Genomic DNA, 23192 nt, shown 5'->3' with positions numbered 1-23192 from the left:
TTTAACAAGTAGCAAATATAAAATGTAATCAGTTATGAAAACACATAGGCACCTGATCTAGGAGCAAAAGGATAACTCCATGGGAGACTCAGAACTCAAGTTCTAATTAAGTTTCCATGAAAATTTTAAAAAGATGGGGAGGCTGTCTTGGTGAAAATATGGTAAGAGTCTTTAGCGTTACCAGAACTTTTGAGAGCCAAAATTCATCTCCAAATTGCACATGTTTGGAGATCATAACATTTCTGCTGGATGACAAGTAGCACACTAGTCTTTGGCCCACAGACTGATCTCTTCAAAGGCAGAGATGCAAATGCAAATTTGCAAATCTGACCAGGTCACATTGAGGGTAAAATTAATTTTTTCCTGGGCTAGGTATCCCGCCTCAACTCCAGAGGGAGCTAGGAATAAGACATTCTAATACTAATGACTGCTACTTACTGAGGATGGAGCTTACTATATATCGTACATTGAGTTAAACATCCTATCACTGGGGCGCCTGAGTGGCTCAGTTGTTAAGCATCTGCCTTCAGCTCAGGTCATGATCCAGGGTCCTGGGATCAAGCCCCGCATCGGGCTCCTGGCTCAGCAGGAAGCCTGCTTCTCCCTCTCCCACTCCCCACTTGTATTCCCTCTCTAGATGTCTCTTCTTCTCTGTCAAATAAAATAAAAAAAAAAAACAAAAAACAAAAAACAAAAAACATCTTATCACTGAGGGGCTCCTGGCTGGCTCAGTCTGTAATGCAAAGGACTCTTGATCTTGGGGTGGTGAGTTCCAGTCCCATCTTGGGTGTAGAGATTACTTAAGTAAGTAAACACTTAAAAATAAATATTTCACTTAAGTACTACAATCCCCTTATAAGCGCGTATCATACTCAACTTACAGATGAAGAAACCAAGGCTTCGACGGGTTGACACGTTTGTCCAGGTGCACTCCCAAGTAAAAGTGCCTCCAAAACCAGGTTACAACCATCGCAACACATTCCTCGCGCCTCTGAGCAGTAGGGTTAGAACTGCAACTCCCGTGAGGCCGTGCGGCAGCCTCGCGAGAGTTGACTTAAATGCTGCGGCGGGAAGGCGGCGGCTTCGGCTACCTCAGCGGTTGGGAGGCGGATGGCTGAAGCGATGGCGGAGCGCTACAATCGCGACAGCGAGCCTACGACGCGCACGCTCTTGCGGCGCGTGCTGGATACTGCGGATACGCACACCCCGCGGCGACGCCGGAGTGCTAGAATTGGGTATGGCGGAGAGCTGCCCGAGCGTGTGAGCAGCCATAGGGATTAGGGGGTCAGACCTCAGCAGGATCCAGGGCAGACCCTGTTTGGAGAGGGAAACGGAGTCTCGGAGAGCCTCAGGGCCCAGGGTTCTGAGAACTGGGTCCACCGCTTACCGGGTTCAGGTCAGCTGTTTTTGTCCCCACCCGCGAGACTCAAGGCTGACAGTTCTCAGGACTACAGAGCTCAACTCTGCTCGCTTCTTTGGGTATTTTTGCTTCTGGGCGCTCAGAATCTGGCCTTTTGTCCTGTTCTCTGGGCAACACCTTCCCAGGCGTCTTCCCTGAACTGCTTCGTTTGTGGTCCCCACCGTTCCCTGCACATTCAGTTCCCTTTCCCTGTAGCTCCCAGCTGGAAGATGGGAAAGGAGGTAGAGAGCACAGCCTGGGCAGAATTCTGGAGGCAGGAGATAGAAAGATGCTTTGCTAGAGAGCAGGGAATTTGGCCTGACCTCCTGGTAGTATCAGTGGATGAGGGCTATGGTGAGCTCTTGGTGCAGAGGGTGTGGAAATTTGTATCTGCCAGACTGGGGCAGTGCAGTTTTGTTTTTGTTTTGTTTTGTTTTAAAGATTTTATTTATTTGACAGATCACAGATAGGCAGAGAGGCAGGCAGGGGCGGGAAGGGGAGAAGCAGTCTCCCCGCTGAGGAGAGAGTCCGATGAGGGCCTCCATCCCAGGAACCTGAGATCATGACCGGAGCCGAAGGTAGAGGTTTAACCCACTGAACCACCCATGCACTCCAGTGCAGTTCTTTTATAGGCCCCTGGGACGCTATTCACTGTAGGTTTTTTTTTTTTTAAAGACTTTTTTTTTTATTATTTATTTCACAGACATAGGCAGAGAGGCAGGTGGAGAGAGAGGGGGAAGCAGGCTCCCCACGGAGCCAGAAAGCCAGATGCGGGGCTCAATCCCAGGACCCTGGGATCATGACCTGAGCCGAAGGCAGTGGCTTTAACCCACTGAGCCACCCAGGCACCCCTCTCTGTAGGTTTTAGACCTATAAGTGATAAGGTGGGAGTTGTGCCTTGGGAATCTGAGAGGGACTGGAACGAAGACTAGGGCTGGAGTGACCAATGTAGAAGTTGTTGTGAAACCCTGGCAAGTATTTAAAAGGTTTCCAAATATTTAAATATCCTTCTTGGCTTGTTATTTTAATGCCAGGAATTAAAATAATTAATTAATATTAATCAATCAATTAATTAATTAATAAACAATTAATTATTTAGAGGAGTTGTGCTCCTCTTGTTACTTCTACCAGAGCCAGTTCTGTAAAGCTTTCCTCAGCCCCTGCCTCTGGCTGGATCATTATAGTCCTTCTTTCTTCCCATATTCCTTAGGTTCCCTTCATCCACAGAATTGTTGACACAGAGCTTGCAACAGAGGCTGTGAGAGGGGCAAGTGGTTTCTGGGTCCCTGGCCTTGAGGGAAAAGGGCTTCAGGCCAAAATCCCTGATAAAAGCATATCTCTGCATCCCCTAGTTCCCCCTCCCTACTTAACTTAAGAGCTATTGGTCTTTACACAGTGCCCAGAAAGCTCTACTTGAAACACCTTCCTCCAGGAGGCTGAGCACCCCAATAAAGATGAATGTGAGGCGAAGTTCCTATAGAGCTAGGGTAAGTGCCCAGCCCACTGACCACTACAGGGCTCTTGCTGCCTTCGGGGGGCTTGAGGGAATCTCAAGGCAAAGGAACGGACTGACTCCCTTGGTGCTTTTACCCAGTCTATTGGCAGATTGGCCCATGTTCATACCAGTGGGAACCTGGAGGAACAGACACCCCGGACTCTGCTGAAAAACATAATTCTAACTGGTGAGTAACTTGCTGATCAGGGTTGGACACCAGTCCCTTGGTATCCCTCATTCAGTGCAGCCTGCCCTGCCAACTCTGCCCTTTGCTTGCTGTCTCTGCAGCCCCAGAATCTTCCATCATGACGCCAAAATCTGTGGTGAAGCCAGTGCCGACACCGCAAGTGGTCCGGTCCTCTAGACAGGAAAGCAGTCGGGGCAGGTGCACAGTGAATTCTTCCCTTGCACTGGGCTGTTGGGCAGCTCTGATAAGGGAGTGTCTTGAGGGCCCCAGAAGCCAGTGTTGGGCTTCCTGGCCTGTCTGAGATAAGTTCCATCCTTGTAGCCTGGAGCTGCAACTTCCTGAGCTTGAGCCCCCCACAACCCTGGCTCTAGGTCTTCTGGCTCCTGGCAGGAGGAAGCAGAGGCTGAGATTGTCAGTGTTTCAGCAAGAAATGGACCACGGACTGCCTCTTTCCCAAGGTAAGACCCTGAACACCATCTTTGGCCACCCTCTCTTGCCCTCTAGAGAGGCTGATGAGGTCTGAGAGAGGGCTCTCGTGAGCCTGGTAACTTACCATGGTTTCTTTTTAAATTCTCTAGCAGAGCCTCGTGGGAATGCCAGTGCCTCCTCCCTCACCAGGTGCTGTTGCCTATCCTGGGGTTGGTGGAAAGGCTAGGAGAGGGAGGTATTGATTGGGATGGAATCTGACTATACTGATCCCTGCAAGTTTTAGCTTTCTGGCATCATGGCTCTGTTCTAAGAGATGAGATCCCCAGGGCAGATGGGGGAATTCCCTTGAAAATTGGGCCTTAGATACCTAACTTTCTTTTGTGCCTCATCCCTCCCACCAGCTCCCTCAGTTTGACCTTTGCCTCACCTCTCCAACCACAGTCGGTACAGAGGCCTGGCTTGGCTCGCAGACCTCCTACCCGCCGAGCTGTAGATGTGGGTGCATTTTTGCAGGATCTGCGAGATACTTCTTTGGCCTTGGCTTCTCCAGGTAAGACTGAGATTTCCCTCTCCCACACCGCCCCCCCACCCCTGAAGGAGGTGCTGCTGAGTCCAGGATTACTCCTCTCTCTGTCAGGTCAAGGACAGTGAGCAAGCTTGCTAGTAGATCTATGAGGAGTTTCTGCTTTCTTTCTCCAAGGTCCATGTTTTAGTGGACTTGGGCCATCTTTAGTAGTCTTGGGCCCAGTATCTTCTAGGATCCCATATTCCTGAGGAGCTACAGGGCTGAGGGTAGGAAAGGTGTGGTGTGGTGGCTGGAGCTTCTTGGGAGATAGGTAACGGTCAGGTTTCAGGAGCAGCTGGCCAGTCAGGACTGACCAGGCAGCCTGATTCCAGGAAACAAGTCAAGTTCACTAGATAGATTAAGAGGAGGGTTCTTAGTAGAGTGAGAAGTGTAGAGGCATAGGTGAGCAGTTTTGGTGAGACAAGCTGTGGAGGGTGGGAATGCCAGACGAAGAAGCAGGAAGGTAAGTAAAGAGAGCTGTGGAAGGAGATAAGTCTAGGTAGTTTTTTCGGAAGGGCACCTGGGGCACACTCATGGGGTCTGCTGCCCAGGCCCTGGTGACTGGTTAGCAGCAAATGGGCCTGGAAAACAGTGTCAACTGGCCTTTCATTTCCAGGTGACAGCCTCAGAACCCCTGTTGCCACCCTGCCAACGGATACCGTGTTGGAGGACACTCAGCCCTTCTCCCAGCCCTTGGTTGGCCATTCTCCCAGTGTGTACCACTCCCTGACCTTTCTCTCTCACACTGAGGCGGAAAATTCTGAGAGGGCTGTCAGTCGTAGGACACAGAGCAGTGGGTCTAGGCTGCAGAACCACAGTGAGTATGTGGAGCACATGGCCCAGAAATAAGCCTTGGATGAAAACTGGCACTGGTGCTTTTCCCTCCTCAGGCCTGTATGTGTGCCCTGCAGAGTCCCCTGGGTATTGGTTCCTTTTACATGTCAGAGCAGAGTTGGTTTTGGACCAAGATACTCCAAACAAGTACCCAGGGTCTGCTTCTGGACATTTTTCCTTAGTGAGCTAGATTGGGTTTATTGCACTACCCTTATTCTTCTCAGAGCTATAGCCTTGGGCTACTGCTTCTCAAAACTATATTCTCTCCCTTGATTCAGATCCTGGAAAACCAGCTCAACTTCTGGCAGGAAAGGCAAAGAAAACTGATGTCCTTGCTGTGAGCCTTCCAAACAATAGCAGTGCTATCTCTGGAGAAGATGGAGTAGAGCCCTTACAGGATGGAGTTGGCGAGGAGGCAGAGGAAAGGATGGAGGAAAGTTTGAGTGTGAGTGAAGTGATGGGCTCAACAGGAACACAAGGTTCTGTCAGGACAGAAAAGTCTAAGGGACATGGAGAAATGACAGAAGCTCTTGAGGCCAAGGAGCCAGAAGGATCTTCAGAAGATGAGGACATCTCTGGCAGGACAGGTAAAGAGCCCAATGCAGGCACAGGGGAGTAAATGGTTGACTGTGTTCAGGTTAGCTGTGTTCAGTCTCTAATCTGAGGAGTTGTACCCTTAGGTTTTGTTTCTGGGCACAAGTGGTGTTGGGTCAGGGACACTCTGAGGGGCCCATTGTTTGACTGACCAGAGCTAGATGGGGCTCTTGAGGAACAGGACAAGGAACCTGTGGGCCTTAACAGTGGGTTGAGATAGTCAAGCCTGAGCCCCCTCTAATCCTGCACTTTCTCTACAGCAAGTCCAGAGTTGGCCTCCAGCACCACTGAGTTTCTTCAGGCCAGGCGACCTCAGTTTCTTGAGCCAGCCCCACCGCCTAGCACCACAGTGTAAGATCCCATGACCTTGTACTGCATGGACCTCTTGGGAAGGGGCAGGCTTCTGAGCTTGGCACTGAGCACCAAAGAGTTATCCCCCTTCCTGTTGATATGCAGATGATCACTCAAGAGAGCACCCGGAGGTGGGCTGGGTGGGGCTCACTGAGTACATGTGTTGTCCTAGTGCATGCTTCTAGGTTCTTAGAGGAAGCTGGGTAGGGGAAGTGCCTAAGTCAGTATATAGTCAGAGAAGGCTTCCTGGGGGATGATTAGCAGAATCGGATAGGCAGCAACAGGCTGAGGGGAAAGAATGTCCATGCAAAGGCCTGAGCAAGTACTAGCTTATGAGTCTAGACTGGGACTCTGGGTCCTGATTGGAGGATCAGGGCCACAGGGAAAGACCAGGCCTCTGTGTGGCCCTCGGTCCCCACTGCCCCCCAGCAGATAGTTAGAGCTATTTGTCCAGGTTAGCCAAGGAGCACATGGGCCCTAGTCTTCACAGGAGCTAGTAAGACTTGTTTTTGAGGCACACCTGGGTGGCTCAGTGGGTTAAGCTTCTGCCTTCGGCTCAGGTCATGATCCCAGAGCCCTGGGATCAAGCTCTGTATTGGGCTCTCTGCTCAGCGGGAAGCCTGCTTCCCCCCCCCATCTCTCCGCCTGCCTCTCTGCCTACTTGTGATATCTCTCTCTGTCTAATAAATAAATTAAATCTTAAAGAAAAAAAGAAAAGACTTGTATTTGATTAGGGGCCACTTTGGGCAGCATTTTAGCTAACTATCCACTCCTGCCCCCAGCTTATCTTCAGAGCCTCTGGAGCGTCTACCGACCAGGCATCCCCCCAGGGCCCGAACCCATGGCCCCAGGCCCCGTCAAGATCCCCACAAGACTGGATTGAGCCACTATGTGAAACTCTTTAGCTTCTATGCTAAGATGCCCATGGAGAAGAAGGCTCTTGAGATGGTGGAGAAGTGGTGAGTCCTGGACACGCAGGGTGGGGAGAGGAGCCCCTCAGATCATCAATAGACTGTTGAGTCTTTTACCCCAACCCTTTTGGCAGCCTGGACAAGTATTTCCAGCATCTTTGTGATGACCTGGAGGTATTTTCTGCTCATGCTGGCCGCAAGACTGTGAGGCCAGAGGACCTGGAACTGTTGATGCGACGGTAAGTGGGCAGAAGCAGGGAGGTGCTGGGTGTGGGAGTGCTGGCCCTGATTCTATCTCTATCCCCCTCTGCTACAGGCAGGGCCTGGTCAACGACCAAGTCTCCCTGCATGTGCTTGTGGAGCGGCATCTGCCCCTGGAGTACCGGCAGCTGCTCATCCCTTGTGCATTCAGTGGCAACTCTGTCTTCCCTGCGCAGTAGTTGCCAGGCCTCAACACCTGTCCAGTCCCCCCCTAGGGGACTGGTCCACCTATTCTTCCAGATCTCCTCCCCACCTCCCCAGCATCAATAAAGTGTCACAAACAGAATGTGCTGTGTTTTGGTATATATCCTAGGGCCAGCCAGATCAGGATCAATTCCCCGCCTTCCCTCCCCTCAACTCCCCAACATAACCTGGAGAACAGGTTCAGACAAATAATTTTATACTAAAAGTTAGAGGTTAACAGCACTAAGTCTGCCCACAGTGGCCCTAGCTTGTAGGCTCCTGCTCTCGAGACCCCATGCGCCTGATGTCAGTCATCTGAAGCCGTTCCAGGGCAATCTTGAGCCGTACCACAATGCCTTCTTCCTTCTCTTCACCCTCCTCAGGCAGTTCTGTCATGGGGAGCTGGAAGGCCCGGCTCAAGTAGCCATTTAGGGTCTGCTTGTCTAGCCCGGGATCAATGTTCATCAGGGCTTCACGTAGCCTGGGTAGGGTTACTTCATCATAGCTACCCCCACAAAGAAAGAGAGGTAGGCCTTGACCTCTCCTTTCTGCACCCCAGACCCCCAAGGTGTCCTCTGCTGAACTTGAGTTGTATATAGTGCCCAGCAGCAAGCTCAGCAGTGCAGAGGGAGACCCAAGGCCTTGAGATGCCACCCTGTGGCATAGGGACTTGCCTATGGCTAAGTGGGCCTAAGGGCTCAGGAGTTACTCACAGTTCTAGGCCCAGTTCCTGTTTTAGTTCCTGTAGGTATTCATCCTTTTCATCCACGTACTGTTCCCACAGCTTTTGTACAAAGGGCATACTCTGGCCCTCTTCATCCTGGGAGGGGCCACAAGGCAGGGTGAGAACACATTGGTTGGGGTCCCGGTCCAGCAGAGGCTAGGGCAGGGCTCGGCAAGATCCTGGACAACCCCTGCCCAACATATACAGATATAGAGGTGGGTACCTCTATGAATAACGAGCGGTAGTTCAGCAAGTCTGCATTGCTGCTGTTGGGATGCCAGCCTCCTGCCTCCATCAACTCCTGAATTTTCTCTTCCTTCTTGAAAGGGAAGTTGCTCTTGAGGACTGTGCTGTTGGGAGACACAAGGGCCAAGAGACCTGGCTGAGGCCTGCTCACCCATCTTCCTGTACCCCTCTGCCAGCCCCACCAGTGCTCAAAAAGGACAAGTGTTGAGGCTGTGAGCCCTTCCTGCCAGGCTCCCCTTTCCCCTGCATATCTGGGAGCCTGGCCAGATGAAATGTTGGACAGGAGTTTGGATAGCTGGACCAGACTCTCACCTTAAGTTCTCCATGGTTATCACCCCCTCATTCTGACTGTCGGCATTTGTCATCTCCTTCAGCAGCTGTGCCACTGTCTCCTTTTGCTTGATGTATACACTCTCACTCCTCTACAGGGAAGGAAGCATTGACTAATTTGCTGCTTCCTGGAGTGGTAGCAATAGAGCTGGCCTATGCCTGGGACAAAGGGAGGGCCAGCCCCAACCTCACCTTTCCCATCAAGACTGCATAGAACTGACTCATGACCTCATTAGAGCGGAAGAGCTTGATATTTTCAAAAATGGTGTAAGCCCAAGCCATGGCTTCACTAGGTCCAAAGCGATGCTCCAGGAAACTGAAGAAGAAATCTGGGAATTTCTCTTTCTGTGGGTGGGAGATGATTGTTTGGTAAGCCTACCCCATGGTGGGTTGGCCCTTCTCTCTAACACCCCAGTGGAACCCCCTGGAAGACTCTCAAGGCCATACCAAGCCAAAATGGCCCATGAGATCTGACCTCCTCAACAAGACGTTGTTTCCAGGCATCCTTGAGGAGGTTTATCACATCCTTCTTGCTTGGCTTCTTGTTCTCCACAAAGCCATCATATCGAAGGAAAGGAGGGATGGCTTCCCCATAGCCCTGGAAAGGAGAGTGTCAGTTCATCTCTGGGCCCAGGGAGAGCCCCAGATGGTTTACCCAGAACCTCAAGTCTTAGCGGCAAGGCCTGGCTGTTCTGAATCTGGCCTCAAACCTCCTAAGCCCCAGGGACCCCTACCAGACCAGGAAAGAAGTCTTTCTCCCGGAGCAGCCCCTCGCCAATCTCCTCCAGGAGTACATCCACCAGCTGGTCACTGTTCTTGCCCTCAGCCAGCTTTTGCCAGCGATCTGGGCCCCCAGCCACCACATCTGCATGTGGAAAGAGGGAGCTGGAGTTCAAATCACATGCTTGAGCAGTCCCTGGGAGCACAATGGCCATCATTACCTTCGCACTTGCTCCAGTCAGGCCGTGGCGTAGAGGTACGCTGGATCTCCTGGAGCTCAGAATGAAACTGGTCCCGCTCTTTCAGTGTGGTCATGTGCAACTGCAGCAGTATCTCGTGCTCCTTGCAGACCTCTTCATAGTCACTTCTCAGGCTGTCCAGCTGTGGAACAGCTTGTTACCTACCCACATGACCCTACCTTGCCCTACCCGCCCACCAGTACCTATACCTGCTCCTGCAGATCCTTGTTGGTCTTCTCCTGCATTTCAAAGTCCCTCCTGGGCACCACATCTCCAAAGTTGGCCTTCATGGTGTTGAGTTCCATCTGCGTGCGGGTCAGGTCTTGCCGGGCCATCTTCAGAGCCAGTGTTAACTTCACGGGGTCCTCCCCCCAGATGCCTGCCAGAGTAGCCGCCATCTTGTGTTACCCTGGCTCCAGAGCCTGTAGCCCAGGGCAGGTTTAGAGTGTCCCTCGGGGCCTGGTCCCACGTCCTTTTCTCCCTGATTGGGAAGCCCTGGGTCTTTCCCAGAGTGCTAACAGCTTAGAACTTCAGGCTTAAATAGAGAAGCCCAGGACATGGGGTACCAGGCCTGTCCTGCTCTCAGGGAGTCCAGGCTGTCCCAGCAGGCCACAATGGCTTCCTACTTAAACAATGAGTCTATGATTCTCATTTCAGCTCAAAAAGATCCATAGACCTGGGCAGCAGCAGGAACATCCCCACTTTGTGAATGGGCATGGATGAACAGACATTAAGAGAGTTGAATGAATAGGGATGAGTGGCAAGACTCCTCTCTAGTACCTCCTCAGTGGAGAGAAACCACCTCAGGCTTACCTGGGGACTGGGCTAGTGACATGTCCTCCCTCTGGTACCGCAGCTCATTCAGGTCTGCAATGAGGATCTTGCGGGCGTCTCGCTCGCTGAGGTAGCGCAGGTACTCCTCAGCTAAATTCTTTCTCAGTTTGGATACCTGTTGGGAAGGTGGCTGTGAGGTCAGGGGCTATACATAGCTAGCCATCAAAGGGCATGGGATGGGTGCTGAGTGGCCCCATCAGGGCCTGGAAACAGGAAAGTTGGAGGGAGAAGGAGACAAGGTGGCCAATCAGTATATCAATCCAGGCAGCAGGGTAGAGAGTTAGGGAGTCACCTTAGTGCCCAGGGCCTCAGATCACCCCTGGGGTGGGGGCAGCAGGAATTCAGGGAGTTGGTCACCACACTACTCCCATTCACCTCGCTCTGCAATGAGATCTTCTCCTCGTTCTTTTTGTCAATGAGTTTTAGCAAATTCATCTTCTCTCTCTTCAGTATGGAGATTTCATATCTCTCCTCAGCCCTCATGGCCAGGATTCTCTCATTGCAGTCCTCATTCACAGTGACAAGCTTGGCCTTCAGGGGCTCCAGAGCCCGAATCTTCTCCCTCTGGTAGGCTAGGCAGGGACAGGTGGGAGACTCCCTTTGGGACCATAGAAAACAGTCAGGAGACACTGATCCTAAGGTCACAGTGGGTGGCTATGTCTTGCAAACTCCAGGAGTCTTGTTGTTCAAAGCATGGACCCTGTTTAATGCCTTCCTGCATTTGCCTTCCCCCCGCCCCCGGGGTTTTTTTGTTTTTTTGTTTTTTTTTCTTTCTGCATTTGCTTTTAAACCAAAGACAGAGTGTCTGAGGAATGGGGTTTCATCTATGCCCTTTCTTCCTACAGCCTTTAGTCCAGCAGCTGTACCATGCCCAGAACCTCCCATGTCTGGCTGGGGAGGCTCATCACTTCCCAGAGGTACTCACTCCCTCCTGGGCTTTACTCTCAATAGTAAAGTTGATTTCTTTCCTACAGATATTGCCTTGCCATGTTTCCCAAGGACAGGAGGTAGTCAGGTGCTCTTATCACACAGGACAGTATAAGCAAAAACAGCTGAGCAACGCTTGGTGACCTCTAGACCCAGTTAGTAGCTGCCCCAATACTTCTGCACAGCCCCAGAAAGTCAGAGTAGGATCTTCTCCATGCCCTCCAGACTGGATCCGGGCACAGAGGCTGCAGTCTTACCCAGCATCACCTCATACGCATTCTTGATGGAGGATAGTAATGGCTTGTATGTTTTAAAGTCCTCTATGAAGAACTCAAAGATTTCTCTGTAAGGCTGGCAAAAAAAGGGGACCTGTCACCTCCTGGCCTTTAGCTGTCACTCTCTTAAGCTTAGAAGTATTGTAGCATGAAGCTGCAAGGTCACCCATATTCAAACAAATCCCCCAGGGCACCACCTGGGGCTCTCAGTGCCAGGAAGCTGAGGGGCAGCTCTTTCCCTCTCAACTGTTCTCACTATCTCTGAAGTCTGGCAAATAACCTGGGTGAGGGCCACCTCACTCTGGCTCTCCAGGCAGTCAGCCTTCTCCAAGCCCTGTGCCTTAGTTGGCCTCTCGCCTTTTGCTATCTTACAGACCTATGGAGGCAGGAGGAGATCAAATGCCCCAGCCTTGTATTCTGACCAAACAGAGGTGTGATTTCCTGTTCCATTTGGACACGGAAGTTTTTGGAGGCAGCATTACGTACTGGAATTAGCACAGGTTCTGGAAATCAGCCCTGAGCTTGTAACCCAGCCCCACCACTTCATAGCTATATGTCTTCTCTGAAGTTCTGCTTCCTTAATGAAGTACCTTCAGACTGTGAGGTTGCATTCAAGGCCCCATTCAGGGCCTGGCACACAGATGACACTCAGGAAATGCTTCTGTCAGTAACTAAGGTCAGAAGTGAGGGATTCCCTGTCATCATCCTTGTTTGAGCACGAATTTGGGGATTCCCTCCTTAGTATGTATTAGAATCTAACCTGCATCTAGGTTTTTCTAGGTATCTGGGCTAAGCTCCTCAAGCTTGGGTCTGTCATCCCTAGGCTGGTGAACACTGTGTGACCCCTTCTTGTCCAATTGCCAAAATTCAGGCTCCATTGATTGATGTCCAACAACACATGCTAGTCACTGAAGATCACAGAGCTGAAGGGACTGGAAACAACATCCAGTCTACTACCTGACTCAGCTGAGGAAAATCAAACCTCAGGAGAATTTTGGTTTTATACTGGCAGCTTTGCCTGCTCACTAACTTTGTCATAGAACACGTTCCCCTTACCAGGAATGGGGAACCCAAAGAGCTGGGAGAGGCTGGTCTCTCCTTTTTTTTTTTTTTTTTTCTTTTAAAGATTTTATTTATTTCTTTGACAGAGGGAGACACAGCAAAAGAGGGAACACAAGCAGGGGGAGGGGGAGAGGGAGAAGCAGGCTTCCTGCTGAACAGGGAGCCCAATGGGCTCAATCCCAGAACCCTGGGAACGTGAACTGAGGCCGAAGGCGGACGCTTAAGGACTGAGCCACCCAGGTGCCCCGAGACTGGTCTCTCCTGAAGTCTGAATTGCTCAGTCCTAGTGAGTAAGATTTCCTCCCACCTGTTCTCCCACCCTCCCCACAGTTATTCCGTGACTCTAACCTGCAGCCTCAGCTCCTGGGTAGAATCTGTGCTCAGGTCCAGCAGGAGGAGCTCCTTGCGCAGGTAGTTCTCTAGCTGCTCCAGGTACCTCGGCTTAGTAATGCCCAGGGGCTGCTTCTGCCAGCTACTGCAGGGGATGGTGGGATGAGATGTGATGGGCACCCCACAGGGCTCTTGCATCATTAGTCTGGGGGCAGCACACACTCCCATGCTACCTCTGGATCCAATGTTGGGTCTGTACCAACCCATCCACCAGGGGGCTGACCCCAGCTTACCCTGCTCGTTTCCGATAATCATATGAACAGGGCTTTCGATTATGCAGAATGGTCTGATCAGTGGTGTATGTGGGCCATGGGGACAGTTGGTCACCAATGGAGAACTGACAGGACTGCAGGAAGAGACAGGTGGGGTTACCATGACAACACTTCTCCCTTTCCTAATGCTCCTCTCCATCCTCCTCCCTCTACCTTTTTTTTTTCTAGATTGATTTATTTGAGAGAGAGATAGAGAGACCACGCATTCATGTGCAAGCATGGGGGAAAGGCACAGGGAGAGAATCTCTAGCAGACCCATGCACAGAGCCCATGTGGGGCTCGATCCCACCACCCCAAGATCATGACCTGCGCTTAAACCAAGAGTTGGAAACTCAACCAACTGAGCCACCCAGGACAACTTACTCTTTTTTTTTTAAGATTTTATTTACTTATTTGAGAGAGAGAGCACGTGCATGCATGGGAGAGTCAGAGGGGGAAGGAAAGGGAGAGAGAAAATCTCAAGCAGGCTCCATGCCAAGTATGGAGCTGGACGAAGTGCTCAATCCCATGATCCCGAGATCATGACCTGAGCCAAAACCAAGGCTCACTTAACAAGTCAGACACTTAACTGCTTAATTAATTGGGCCACCCATGAACCCCACCTCCCTCTATTCTTGATTTTCCCCTCAACATCTCTCTGTCTCTTTTTTAAGTAGGCTCCACACCCAACATGGGGCTTGAACTCATGGCCCTGAGATCAAGAGTTACATGTCCCACCAACTGAGTGAGCCAGGTACCCTCCCCAACATCTCTAAATATAGTTCATAATGAAGACCATGGGCCCTAGTGGTAGAGTTTAGGTTAAAAAGCCATATATCCCTTATTGGCTGTGTGACCATAGGCTTAACGGCTCTGAACCTCAGTCTCTGCATTTGTAAAATGGGGTTGGTTTTAGTTCCCATTGCATTATATTAACGTGAGGATGCAGTGAGAAAACATGAAGTTGGTTTATGCAGACTCAGACACCTCCTTGGAACTCAGTAAAGGTGAGCTATCCTTCTCTTCTGTAGGTATGTTAGTGAGTATTGGATATCTGTACCATGAAAACAGATGTGAGTACCAATCCGTATCAGCCCTTGCCCCACAGCACAGTCCAGTGAAAGACAGAGGAGGGCAGGCCCAGCCCTGTGCCTGGACTGACACTCAGATAGGACTGCAGAGATGCAGCAGGGGTAGCTGTGGACCCTAAGAGGAGACAAGCTGTACCCCCTGAGGGGGGAAGGTGGGTGGGAGTGTCCTGAAGCAGTGGGATCTGATTTTGAACCTTGAGGAGGGGTAGGGAGTGGAAACAGTTAATAGCATAGGCTGTTTTATTTTTTTAAGATTTTATTTATTTATTTGAGAGAGAGAGAGAAACGGAGATAGCAACAAGATAGTGAGAGGGAACACAAGTAGGGAGGAGAGGGAGAAGTAGGCTCCCTGCTGAGTAGGGAGCCCAATGCAGGGCTCAATCCCAGGACCCTGGGATCATGATCTGAGCCGAAGGCAGACGCTTAACCGAGGGTGCCACTCAGGTGCCCCATAGGCTGTTTTGTTTGTTTGTTTGTTTGTTTTTTAATCTTTTAGTGAAATACTCAAAACTTAGGGGGGAAAAATGAGCCTCTGATCCAGCAAATCTCACCTCTATAGTTCATCCATTCAGTCATCCATTTGTTCGTCAGGCATTCCTGGAGCCATAGTACTTCTCAACCCGCTGGGTTCTAGGGACATGAAGGAAGCTAGGGGTATGACGGAGGTGGGATGACAAATGAACTGATGATCGCAAGTCAGTGGGTAGTGACTGAAGCCAATGCAGATTACCAGGAGGGGACAAGACTTGATTGGAAGGGACCAGGGGAAGCTAATCATCTTGTAGGAGGTGGTGATGTTTGTGATGTTCATTCAGTACATAAGAGTACTATATGAGAGGAGCTGAGGTCATTTGGGAGAAGATGTGTGTGTCAGGGTTAGAGGTGGGGCGCAAAGGCATCCTGGGTAGCACCAACACCTCAGGGAAAGGGCAGGTGGTTTAAAGAGCTAGGAATAGGGATGAATGCCCAAGGACAGCAGGCTGCCTGAGGCTGGGACCTGGGGTGGCCAGTGTGGATGGAGACAGGGATGGAGCAGCAGCTTTATGCAGAGGGGCAGTCCTCAAAGCCTTATGACTGTGAAAAAATTGGAAAATTCCTAAATGTCTAGAAATTAGAAAACTCCTAAGTGTCTAAAAATAGAAGCAGTCATGAAATGATTACATAAAGGCCTAACACAGAAATATGCTAATGCTGTATTTCTAAGGGTTAAGTAAAGCCTGAAATTAGGGAATAAGCACAACTAGGTAAAAATGGATGTCCAGAAGAGACAGAAGAAATAACCTAAAAGGTTATCAGCAATTATTAGCCTCTAATGATAGGCCATTAGGTAGTTATTTTTCTATAATTGAACATTTTTCAAATTTTCTACAATGCACAAAAATTACTTTCCAATTTAAAAGAAAATTGGGGGTGCCTGGCTGGTTCAATTGGTAGCCCGTGAGACTCTCGATATTAGCATTGTGAGTTCAAGTCCCATGCTGGGGTGTAGAGATTATTTAAAAACAAAATCTTTAATAAAGAAAGAAAGAAAATAAAAGAAAATTGAATTAGAATTCAATGTTGCATTCAATATAAGAGCCCTCTTTGTATCTCTTAAGTATTTGGAAATTTAGTAAGAAATTCCTATTTTTCTTGACCCATTAACTTCTTAGAATACAATGTATAGAAATAATGTTGGGGTATCTGGTTGGTCAGTTGGGGGAGCATGGGATTCTTGATATCAGGGTCATAAGTTCAAGTCCCACATTGGGTGTAGAGATTACTAAAAATAAATAAATAAAAAAGAATGTTAAAATTTCACGTTCAAAATGTTTCGAACATGGAAAGAGCAGCACTCGCAAGGTATTGATTTTATTTTTTTAATTTTTAAAAAATTTGAAGTTATTTATTTATTTAATTTTAACTAGGTTCCACACAATGCTAAGATCAAGACCTGAGCTCTGACAAGAGTAAGATGCGTTACAGACTGAGCTTCCCAGGCACCCCTTTATTTAGGTAATCTCTACCCCCAATGTGGGGGGTTGAACCCATGACCTTGAGATGAAGTGGTTCTACCGACTGAGCCCACCAAGTACCCTGGTATGAATGTATTTATTTATTTATTAAAGATTTTTTAAAGATTTTATTTATTGACAAAGAGAGAGAAAAAACACAAGTAGGAGCAGCAGGCACAGGGAGAGGGAGAAGCAGACTCCCCACTGAGCTGGGAGCCTGACTGCAGGGGCAGGAGGGGCGGGGGAGGGGGGAGCTCCATCCCAGGATCCTAGGATCATGACCTGAGCCCAAGGCAGATGTTTAACTAACTGAGTACCCAGGGTGCCGACCCTGGTATTTATTTTAATTGCTTAAAATACTTCTGCTATTAGAAAAGAAAGCTTTAAGCTTTCTTTCTGTTTGTAAAGAGATATGGGGTCACCTGGATGGCTCAGTCAGTTAAGTGCCTGACTCTTGATTTCAGCTCAGGTCATGATCTCAGGGTGGTGGGATTGAGCCTACAGCCCCCAGCCCCTTGCCTTGTCCCAGGCTCTGCACTAAGTGCAGAGTCGGCTTGTCCATCTCTCTCTGCTCCTCTCCCCATTTGTGCATTCTCTAATTAAAAACAGAAAACAAAAAACAAAGATGGTGGCTCTGGCAGTTAAGGACGTGCCTTGGGCTCAGGTCATGATCCCAGGGTCCTGGGATCAAGTCCTATGTCGGGCTCCCTGCTTAGCGGGGGCCTGCTTCTCCCTCTCTTCTCTGAATCTGCTATCTCTTGCTATCTCCATCACTACCTGTCTTTCTCTCAAATAAATAAATAAAATCTTTTAAAAGATAAATAAAAGTATAAAAAATAAATAAAAAATAAATAAAAGTATAAATAGACAAATTAGAAAAATGAGAAAAGTCAAACTTAAAAATCAAACCAGAAATTTATAGCAGCAATGTCCACAGTAGCCAGACTAGGAAAGAACCTAGATGTCCATCAACAGATGAATGGATAAAGAAGCTGTGGTATATATACACAATGGAATACTCTGCAGCCATCAAAAGAAACAAAATCTTGCCATTTGCAACATGTGGATGGAACTAGAGGGTATTATCCTGAGTGAAATAAGTCAATCAGAGAAAGACAATTATCTCTCTGATATGAGGAATTTGAGAGGCAGGGTGGGGGTTGTGGGGTATAGGGAAGGAAAAAATGAAACAAGATGGGTTCAGGAGGGAGATGAACCATAAGAGACTCTTAATCTCAGGAAACAAACTGAGGGTTGCTGGGGGGTGGGTGGATAGGGATAGGGTAGCTGGATTATGGACATGGGTGGGTTGAGTTTGCTATGGTGAGTGCTGTGAAATGTGTAAGCCTGATGATTCACAGAGCTGTACCCCTGGGGTAAATAATACATTATATGTTAAAAAAAAATTAAAAATTTTAAAAAATTAAAAAAAAATCAAACCAGAAAAAAAAGTGTTTTTTGAAATTTGTCAAAATTGATGTGACTTTTTTTTTTTTGGATGTGATTTTTTTTTTTTTTAAAGATTTTACTTATTTATCTGACAGAGTTCACAAGTAGGCAGAGAGGCAGGCAGAGAGAGAGAGAGGAGGAAGCAGGCTCCCCGCTGAGCAGAGAGCCAGATGCAGGGGCTCTATCACCAGGACCCTGGGATCATGACCTGAGGTGAATGAAGGCAGAGGCTTTAACCCACTGAGCCACCCACGCGCCCCTGGATGTGATTTTTATAAAAGTGCCAAGTAACTCTGAAAGACACCTGGGAATTTGTCAGATAAGCACCTGACCCTAGCTAATTAATACGTTTTTCAGACTTTCAAAGGCCAGTCTTTGTGTTCGGTCTGCCCTTTCTGTGGAAAGAAAACGTGGTCACCCTACATGGACTCCTGGGCGAATGCGGCCTCCAGGCCTTGGTTATCATTATCCGGTGGCCTCCACCAGTAGGTGGGTGTGAAGAGGTGTTCCCGGGCGCCCCATGATCTCTGCTTCTTCTTGCTGGTGGAAATGGGAAGGGAGGCCACGAGCCGGGGGGGCGGGGAGAATGGAGTTGCAGGTCGGCTGGGGGGAACAATGCCCCCTGGTGGTTAAAAATGGCGGTGTTGCGGCTGCACGAAAGGGCTGGGACCCAGCTACACTGCGTGGGTGGCAGCTGAGTGGAGTGGGGAACATGTGCCCCAAGTCCTCCGGTGTTCTGGAGCCGTAGTCCCGCGCTTGGTCTCCGCGAAGAGTCGCACTGAACCCCTTTCCCTCTCTGGAGTCGGGATCCCCATATTGGGAGTCTCCAGTCTAACAATGTGTGGGGCCCATATGTCCCCAAATTACCCACACAGGACACACACAAAGAAAACCACCACACAGCCCATAAAGCTCCATTGTGAGCTGGAGTTATAAGTTTGCTAAACTGTTTTTTCAAAAAAGTAAAAAAAATAGGGGCGCCTGGGTGGCTCTGGGTTAAAGCCTCTGACTTCTGCTCAGGTCATGATCCCAGGGTCCTGGGATTGAGCCCATCATCTGACTCTCTGCTCAGTGGGGAGCCTGCTTCTGCCTGCCTCTTTGCTTACTTGTGATCTCTGTCTGTCAAATAAATAAAATCTTTAAAATTTTTTAAAAAATGTGTTTCTTGGGGCACCTGGGTTAAAGCCTCGGCCTTTGGCTCAGGTCATGATCCCAGGGTCCTGGGATTGAGCTCATCATCTGGCTCTCTGCTCAGCAGGAAGGCTGCTACCTCCTCTCTCTCTGCCTGCCTCTCTGCCTACTTGTGATCTCTGTCTATCAAATAAATAAATAAAATCTTTAAAAAAATGTGTTTCTTCATTTGATTCCAATAATGGCTGTTTGCTAATTAAATAATTACAATCCTATGATCATATCAACAAAAACCCAAATGTACTTAATGAGACAGCATTCATTTTTTTAAAAAAGTAAGCTCTTAGCCCAGTCTAAGGCTTGAACTAACCACCCAGAGATCAAGAGTCACATGCTCTACTGACTAAGCCAGCCAGGTGCCCCAAGATAGAGACAACATTCACTTTTATATAAAAACTTAAAAGAACAGGAATGGAGGAAGGACATTTCCTGAGGCTAGTAGAGTCTTTGCTTCCAACCCAGAGCCAGCAAAACGAAGTGGGAACATCCCTTCACTCCTGCCTTCACTTATCTACTCACAGCATTATAGAGCTCTCAACATATGCCTACCACTCAAGTATCCTTTCAGGAACCAGGGCCATATATAAAAAAGATACAGTCATAGCCCTGAAGGACCTTGGCAGATCTGTGACCATCACCATCCCAGCACGTAGCATAATGCCTGGCACATGTCAGGCTGAATGAAAAAATGAGATCCATTCCAGAATGCTGAGCTGCAGGGGAAGCATATCCATGGACATCAGCTGCATCTCTCTCTGCTAGGAGAGGTCTGGACGGGCTTTTCAGGTGAGCTGCAGCCAGTGTGCACACACATACCTCAGAGCCTGATGGGCCTGGCCTCCATGAGCTGCACTCCCTTAACTGGGGAGAAGCTACTCTGGGAGACATATTTCAGATGGATGGTGCTTTTGGGTTGCAGAGAGGGAGGCAGATAGGGTCTGAGAATTGACATCAGGGTTTCCAACAAGACATTGGCACTAACCAGCGTCTTCTGTTTCTGAGAAAGCTTGCGATTCTGGGTGTTCTTGATTTCTGTGAGGAAGGAGTCATCTATGGTCCCTCCTGAAGGCCGCATGTGTGTTCTGCACAGAAAAGGGGAAGACAGTGGTAGGTGACAGAGCCCTGAGCCCTGAGTGGGAATAGTACCTCCACCCTTCCTAAATCTACGAGAGAGATGGCCTCTTTTCTCTGTTGCAGATCTAGGCTCTGGGTCTTCCCAGTACTGCCTACAGATTCCCAGAGATGCTGCCAACAAGTTCCTGACCCTGGGCCCAAAACATTTCCCTATATTCCCGGAAACCTTCTCATGCTGAGAATCTTACCAATTCCCCAATTCCTGCAGTGACAGGAAAGCCTCACCATAAGCCCACAAAACTCTGTGGGCTTACACTTTCATTCAGTATTTGGATGAGTTTCATGTTTGTGACTCTGACACATTCTGGGGGTGTCATACCAAAGGCAGGTGCTATAGGATGAGAAGCACAGGGCCAGGAGCTTGTTGCGCCAGTTCCTATCTTGCACATACTTACTGGCTGAAGGGCATGGAGCTGACATCTGGGGTTCCAACAGGAACCCTGGGGCAAGTCATTTAACCTCTCTCAGCCTAGTTTGCTCATAAGGAAGCAGAGACAAATTCTTTCTTTCCTTTTTTCTTTCTTTCTTTCTTTCTTTCTTTCTTTCTTTCTTTCTTTCTTTCTTTCTTTTTAAAGACTTTCTTTATTTGAGGGAGAGAGAGAGAGCACATGTGAGCAAGCATGAGCAAGGGGGAGAGGCAGAGGGAGAAGCAGACTCCCTGCTGAGCAGGGAGCCCCTATGGATGTGGGCTTGATCCTGGGACTCGATCCTGGGACTCTGGGATCATTACCCGAGCCAAAGGCATAGGTTCATCCGACTGAGCCACCCAGGCACCCTGGGAAATACACAATCTGAAGGTCCCTTTTAAGAGGATCTGCTGACATATTTGTAGTACTAAGGTCTGGCCTATCCTTCATCTTCCTGGCCCTGCTCTAAGGGGAGCTGGAGGAGGACACCCATACTGTGCCTCTAAGGGAAAGAGCTTGGCCCAGTATACATTTCTAAATACTGGTGAAGGATAGGGACAGGAATCAATGATATTATGTACTGCTACCAAATTCAGCCTCAGCAATTACATTCTTCTTCTTCTTTCTTAAGATTTTATTTTTAAGTAATCCCTACAGCTAATGTGGGGCCCAAACTCACAAGCTGGAGATAAAAAAATCACATACTCCACCAACCAAGCCAGCCAGGTAACCCCATTATGCTTCCTTCTTAAAATAGATAAACATTTATTCTCCTGAATCTGTTTCATATCCCTCTCAAACATGACTGTATTTTCCTATCATTCCTGGGCTGGGTAATTATACTCTTTCTCAAGCCTGTTGTATGGTTCTTGTAGATTCATTTTAGCTCTGGCAAATAATTTACTTTTTCTTTTTTTTTTTTTTTTTAAGAGAGAGAGGAGAGGAAGGACAGAGAGAGAATCTTAAGCAGTCTACATGCCCAGCACAGAACTGATGCGGGGTGGATCCCACAACCCCAAAAATCATGATCTGTGCCAAAATCAAGAGTCAGACACTCAACCGATTGAGCCACCGAGGCGCCCCTCCTGATTTTTGTAGGCTTTCTTTATTGGGGCAGCAAACCTTGAAGGATTAAAGTTTAGGTAAGATCAGGTTTTTACATTGGTACTGATTAGAAGGGAGAAAATATATTCATTGAACATTTGCTGAATACTTAGTATATGCAAGAGCTGCAATGACAGCTTTACTTATTCTAAGTTTTCCCAACAATGTGAAGTGGGTTGTATCCATCCCCATGTCTGAGATACAGAAGCAGAGGCCTAGGACTTTTTTTTTTTTTTAAAGATTTTATTTATTTATTTGACAGACAAAGATCACAAGCAGGCAGAGAGGCAGGCAGAGAGAAAGGGAAAAGCAGGCTCCCTGCTGAGCAGAGAGTCCAATTCGGGGCTCGATCCCAGGACTCTGAGATCATGACCTGAGCTGAAGGCAGCCGCTTAACCCACTGAGCCACTCAGGTGACCCGAGGCCTGGGACTTAGACTTCTCTGAGTTCCCAAAGCTAGAAAGATATTTAGCCAAATAAAAAAAAAATTTTTTAATTAAAAAAACATTTTATTTATTCATTTGAAACAGAGAGATAGAGATAAAGATAGAGAGACCATGAGCAGGAGGGAGAGGTAGAGGGAGAAGGAGAAGCCAACTCCCCACCGAGTAGGGAGGCCCACCTGGGGCTGATCGCAGGACCGTGATCATGGATCGCAGGATCATGATCTCAGCCGAAGACAGATGCTCAACCACCTGAGCCATTCAGGCGCCCCAAGTTTCTGTTTTAATATGTACACTTTGTGGCTTTCCTGGCTAATAGATCTTGTTGTTATATTTTGCAGTGCCCAGAGGCCTCAACCCCTGAATAGACAGCGATTCGACAAGCATCTTTGCCATAAACCAATGGGTGAAGAGGCAGTTTATCCTTGTGGCTAAGAGCTCAGGTTCAGAAGTCTTACATGGCTGGGTTCACCAGCTCCACCACTTATAAACGTAAGACACATGATCTCTCCAGGCTTCTACTCATTTGTAAAACGGAGATATTACTACCTCATAGAGGTGAGGTTAAATGTGCCATATATAAAGCACTTGGCACATAATATATGCTTAACACATGTTGGCTCTTACTAATGATCAAGGGCACCGGCCCTTTTGCTAGCGCGGAATGTCCTCAGCGGGCTAAGTTAGCCCGGATTCAGTTTCTGCACCACAGATTCTGTGGGGCCTGAAGCCTTGGACAAATGGACAGAGGCATTTCTCTTTCTGGAAGCTCTCAAACCCTCCTCTCTACCCTCAGTTCGGCTAGTGCCTACCTCGATGTGGTCGCGAAGCTGGAGGACCGCGGCTTCGGGAAGGCCATGACCCTCAGGCAGCCGGGCAGCCCGCATCCGCCGCGGGGGAAGCTGTGGTAGTGTACAGCCCGTCGCTATGGCGACCAGGCCCCAGCATCCCAGCGGCTGGGGCGGGGTCACGGTTGTGCCACACCCCCGCTCCCCGAGCTGGCAGGCTGGGAGGGAAGCCAATTAGCAAAGGTGGCCTCAGACCCGGGAGTAGGGTCCCCCCAGTCAATCACTACAGTGGATTTGACTCTAGCTATCAGAACTGAGGCGGGGTGATAAACAGAGGCTATGGGGGAGGGCGGCGAACTGAGGGCCTGGATCCGCCTTGCCAGC

The 23192-nt window shown here is 48.9% G+C and overlaps 2 protein-coding genes across 14 annotated transcripts; one reads left to right on the top strand and one right to left on the bottom strand.

Moving 5' to 3' along the window:
* Window positions 1-863: 863 nt before the first annotated feature.
* Window positions 864-7312, top strand: CENPT (centromere protein T). Of its 7 annotated transcripts, none has more exons than XM_032323577.1 (13): window positions 864-1260; window positions 2796-2886; window positions 2994-3081; window positions 3183-3279; window positions 3403-3539; window positions 3660-3699; window positions 3912-4060; window positions 4692-4892; window positions 5188-5496; window positions 5764-5854; window positions 6637-6813; window positions 6900-7004; window positions 7082-7312. In XM_032323577.1, exons 1-13 carry the CDS (start codon window positions 884-886, stop codon window positions 7203-7205), a joined length of 1986 nt encoding a protein of 661 aa, XP_032179468.1. In that variant the 5' UTR covers window positions 864-883; the 3' UTR covers window positions 7206-7312. The 7 variants fall into 7 exon arrangements, with proteins under 7 accessions (XP_032179468.1, XP_032179469.1, XP_032179471.1 ...); XM_032323578.1 differs by having other exon boundaries at window positions 869-1260; window positions 3663-3699; XM_032323579.1 differs by having other exon boundaries at window positions 872-1260; window positions 4692-4787.
* A 97-nt stretch (window positions 7313-7409) lies between these two features.
* TSNAXIP1 (translin associated factor X interacting protein 1) lies at window positions 7410-23135 on the bottom strand. 7 transcript variants are annotated; one of them, XM_032323566.1, is made up of 16 exons: window positions 22833-23135; window positions 19915-20014; window positions 13190-13302; window positions 12915-13041; window positions 11487-11580; window positions 10678-10874; window positions 10282-10417; window positions 9678-9847; window positions 9451-9610; window positions 9244-9374; window positions 8985-9107; window positions 8702-8854; window positions 8492-8601; window positions 8157-8283; window positions 7923-8029; window positions 7410-7714 (listed from the first exon to the last, which is right to left on the bottom strand). In XM_032323566.1, exons 1-16 carry the CDS (start codon window positions 22877-22879, stop codon window positions 7474-7476), a joined length of 2136 nt encoding a protein of 711 aa, XP_032179457.1. In that variant the 5' UTR covers window positions 22880-23135; the 3' UTR covers window positions 7410-7473. The 7 variants fall into 7 exon arrangements, with proteins under 7 accessions (XP_032179457.1, XP_032179458.1, XP_032179459.1 ...); XM_032323567.1 differs by having other exon boundaries at window positions 12915-13038; XM_032323568.1 differs by lacking the exon at window positions 22833-23135 and adding an exon at window positions 22200-22774.
* Window positions 23136-23192: the final 57 nt, after the last annotated feature.

The sequence above is a fragment of the Mustela erminea genome, chromosome 19 (assembly GCF_009829155.1).
Source record: "Mustela erminea isolate mMusErm1 chromosome 19, mMusErm1.Pri, whole genome shotgun sequence".
NCBI classification, from domain to species: Eukaryota; Metazoa; Chordata; class Mammalia; order Carnivora; family Mustelidae; genus Mustela; species Mustela erminea.
The sequence above is the reverse complement of the archived record's forward strand: the minus strand, read 5'-3'. Positions and strand labels throughout refer to the sequence as shown.

Excerpts from the sequence above, each read along its gene's own strand:
- CENPT (XM_032323577.1), top strand. The coding sequence starts at position 884 with ATGAAGAAACCAAGGCTTCGACGGGTTGACACGTTTGTCCAGGTGCAC. Across the intron at positions 4,893-5,187 it reads GTCTAGGCTGCAGAACCACA|ATCCTGGAAAACCAGCTCAA; the intron begins GTGAGTATGTGG and ends CCCTTGATTCAG. Across the intron at positions 7,005-7,081 it reads CTGGAACTGTTGATGCGACG|GCAGGGCCTGGTCAACGACC; the intron begins GTAAGTGGGCAG and ends CCTCTGCTACAG.
- TSNAXIP1 (XM_032323566.1), bottom strand. The coding sequence starts at position 22,879 with ATGGCCTTCCCGAAGCCGCGGTCCTCCAGCTTCGCGACCACATCGAG. Across the intron at positions 11,581-12,914 it reads CCCAGGAGCTGAGGCTGCAG|CCTTACAGAGAAATCTTTGA; the intron begins GTTAGAGTCACG and ends TTTTTTTGCCAG. Across the intron at positions 8,855-8,984 it reads AACAACGTCTTGTTGAGGAG|AAAGAGAAATTCCCAGATTT; the intron begins GTCAGATCTCAT and ends TCCCACCCACAG.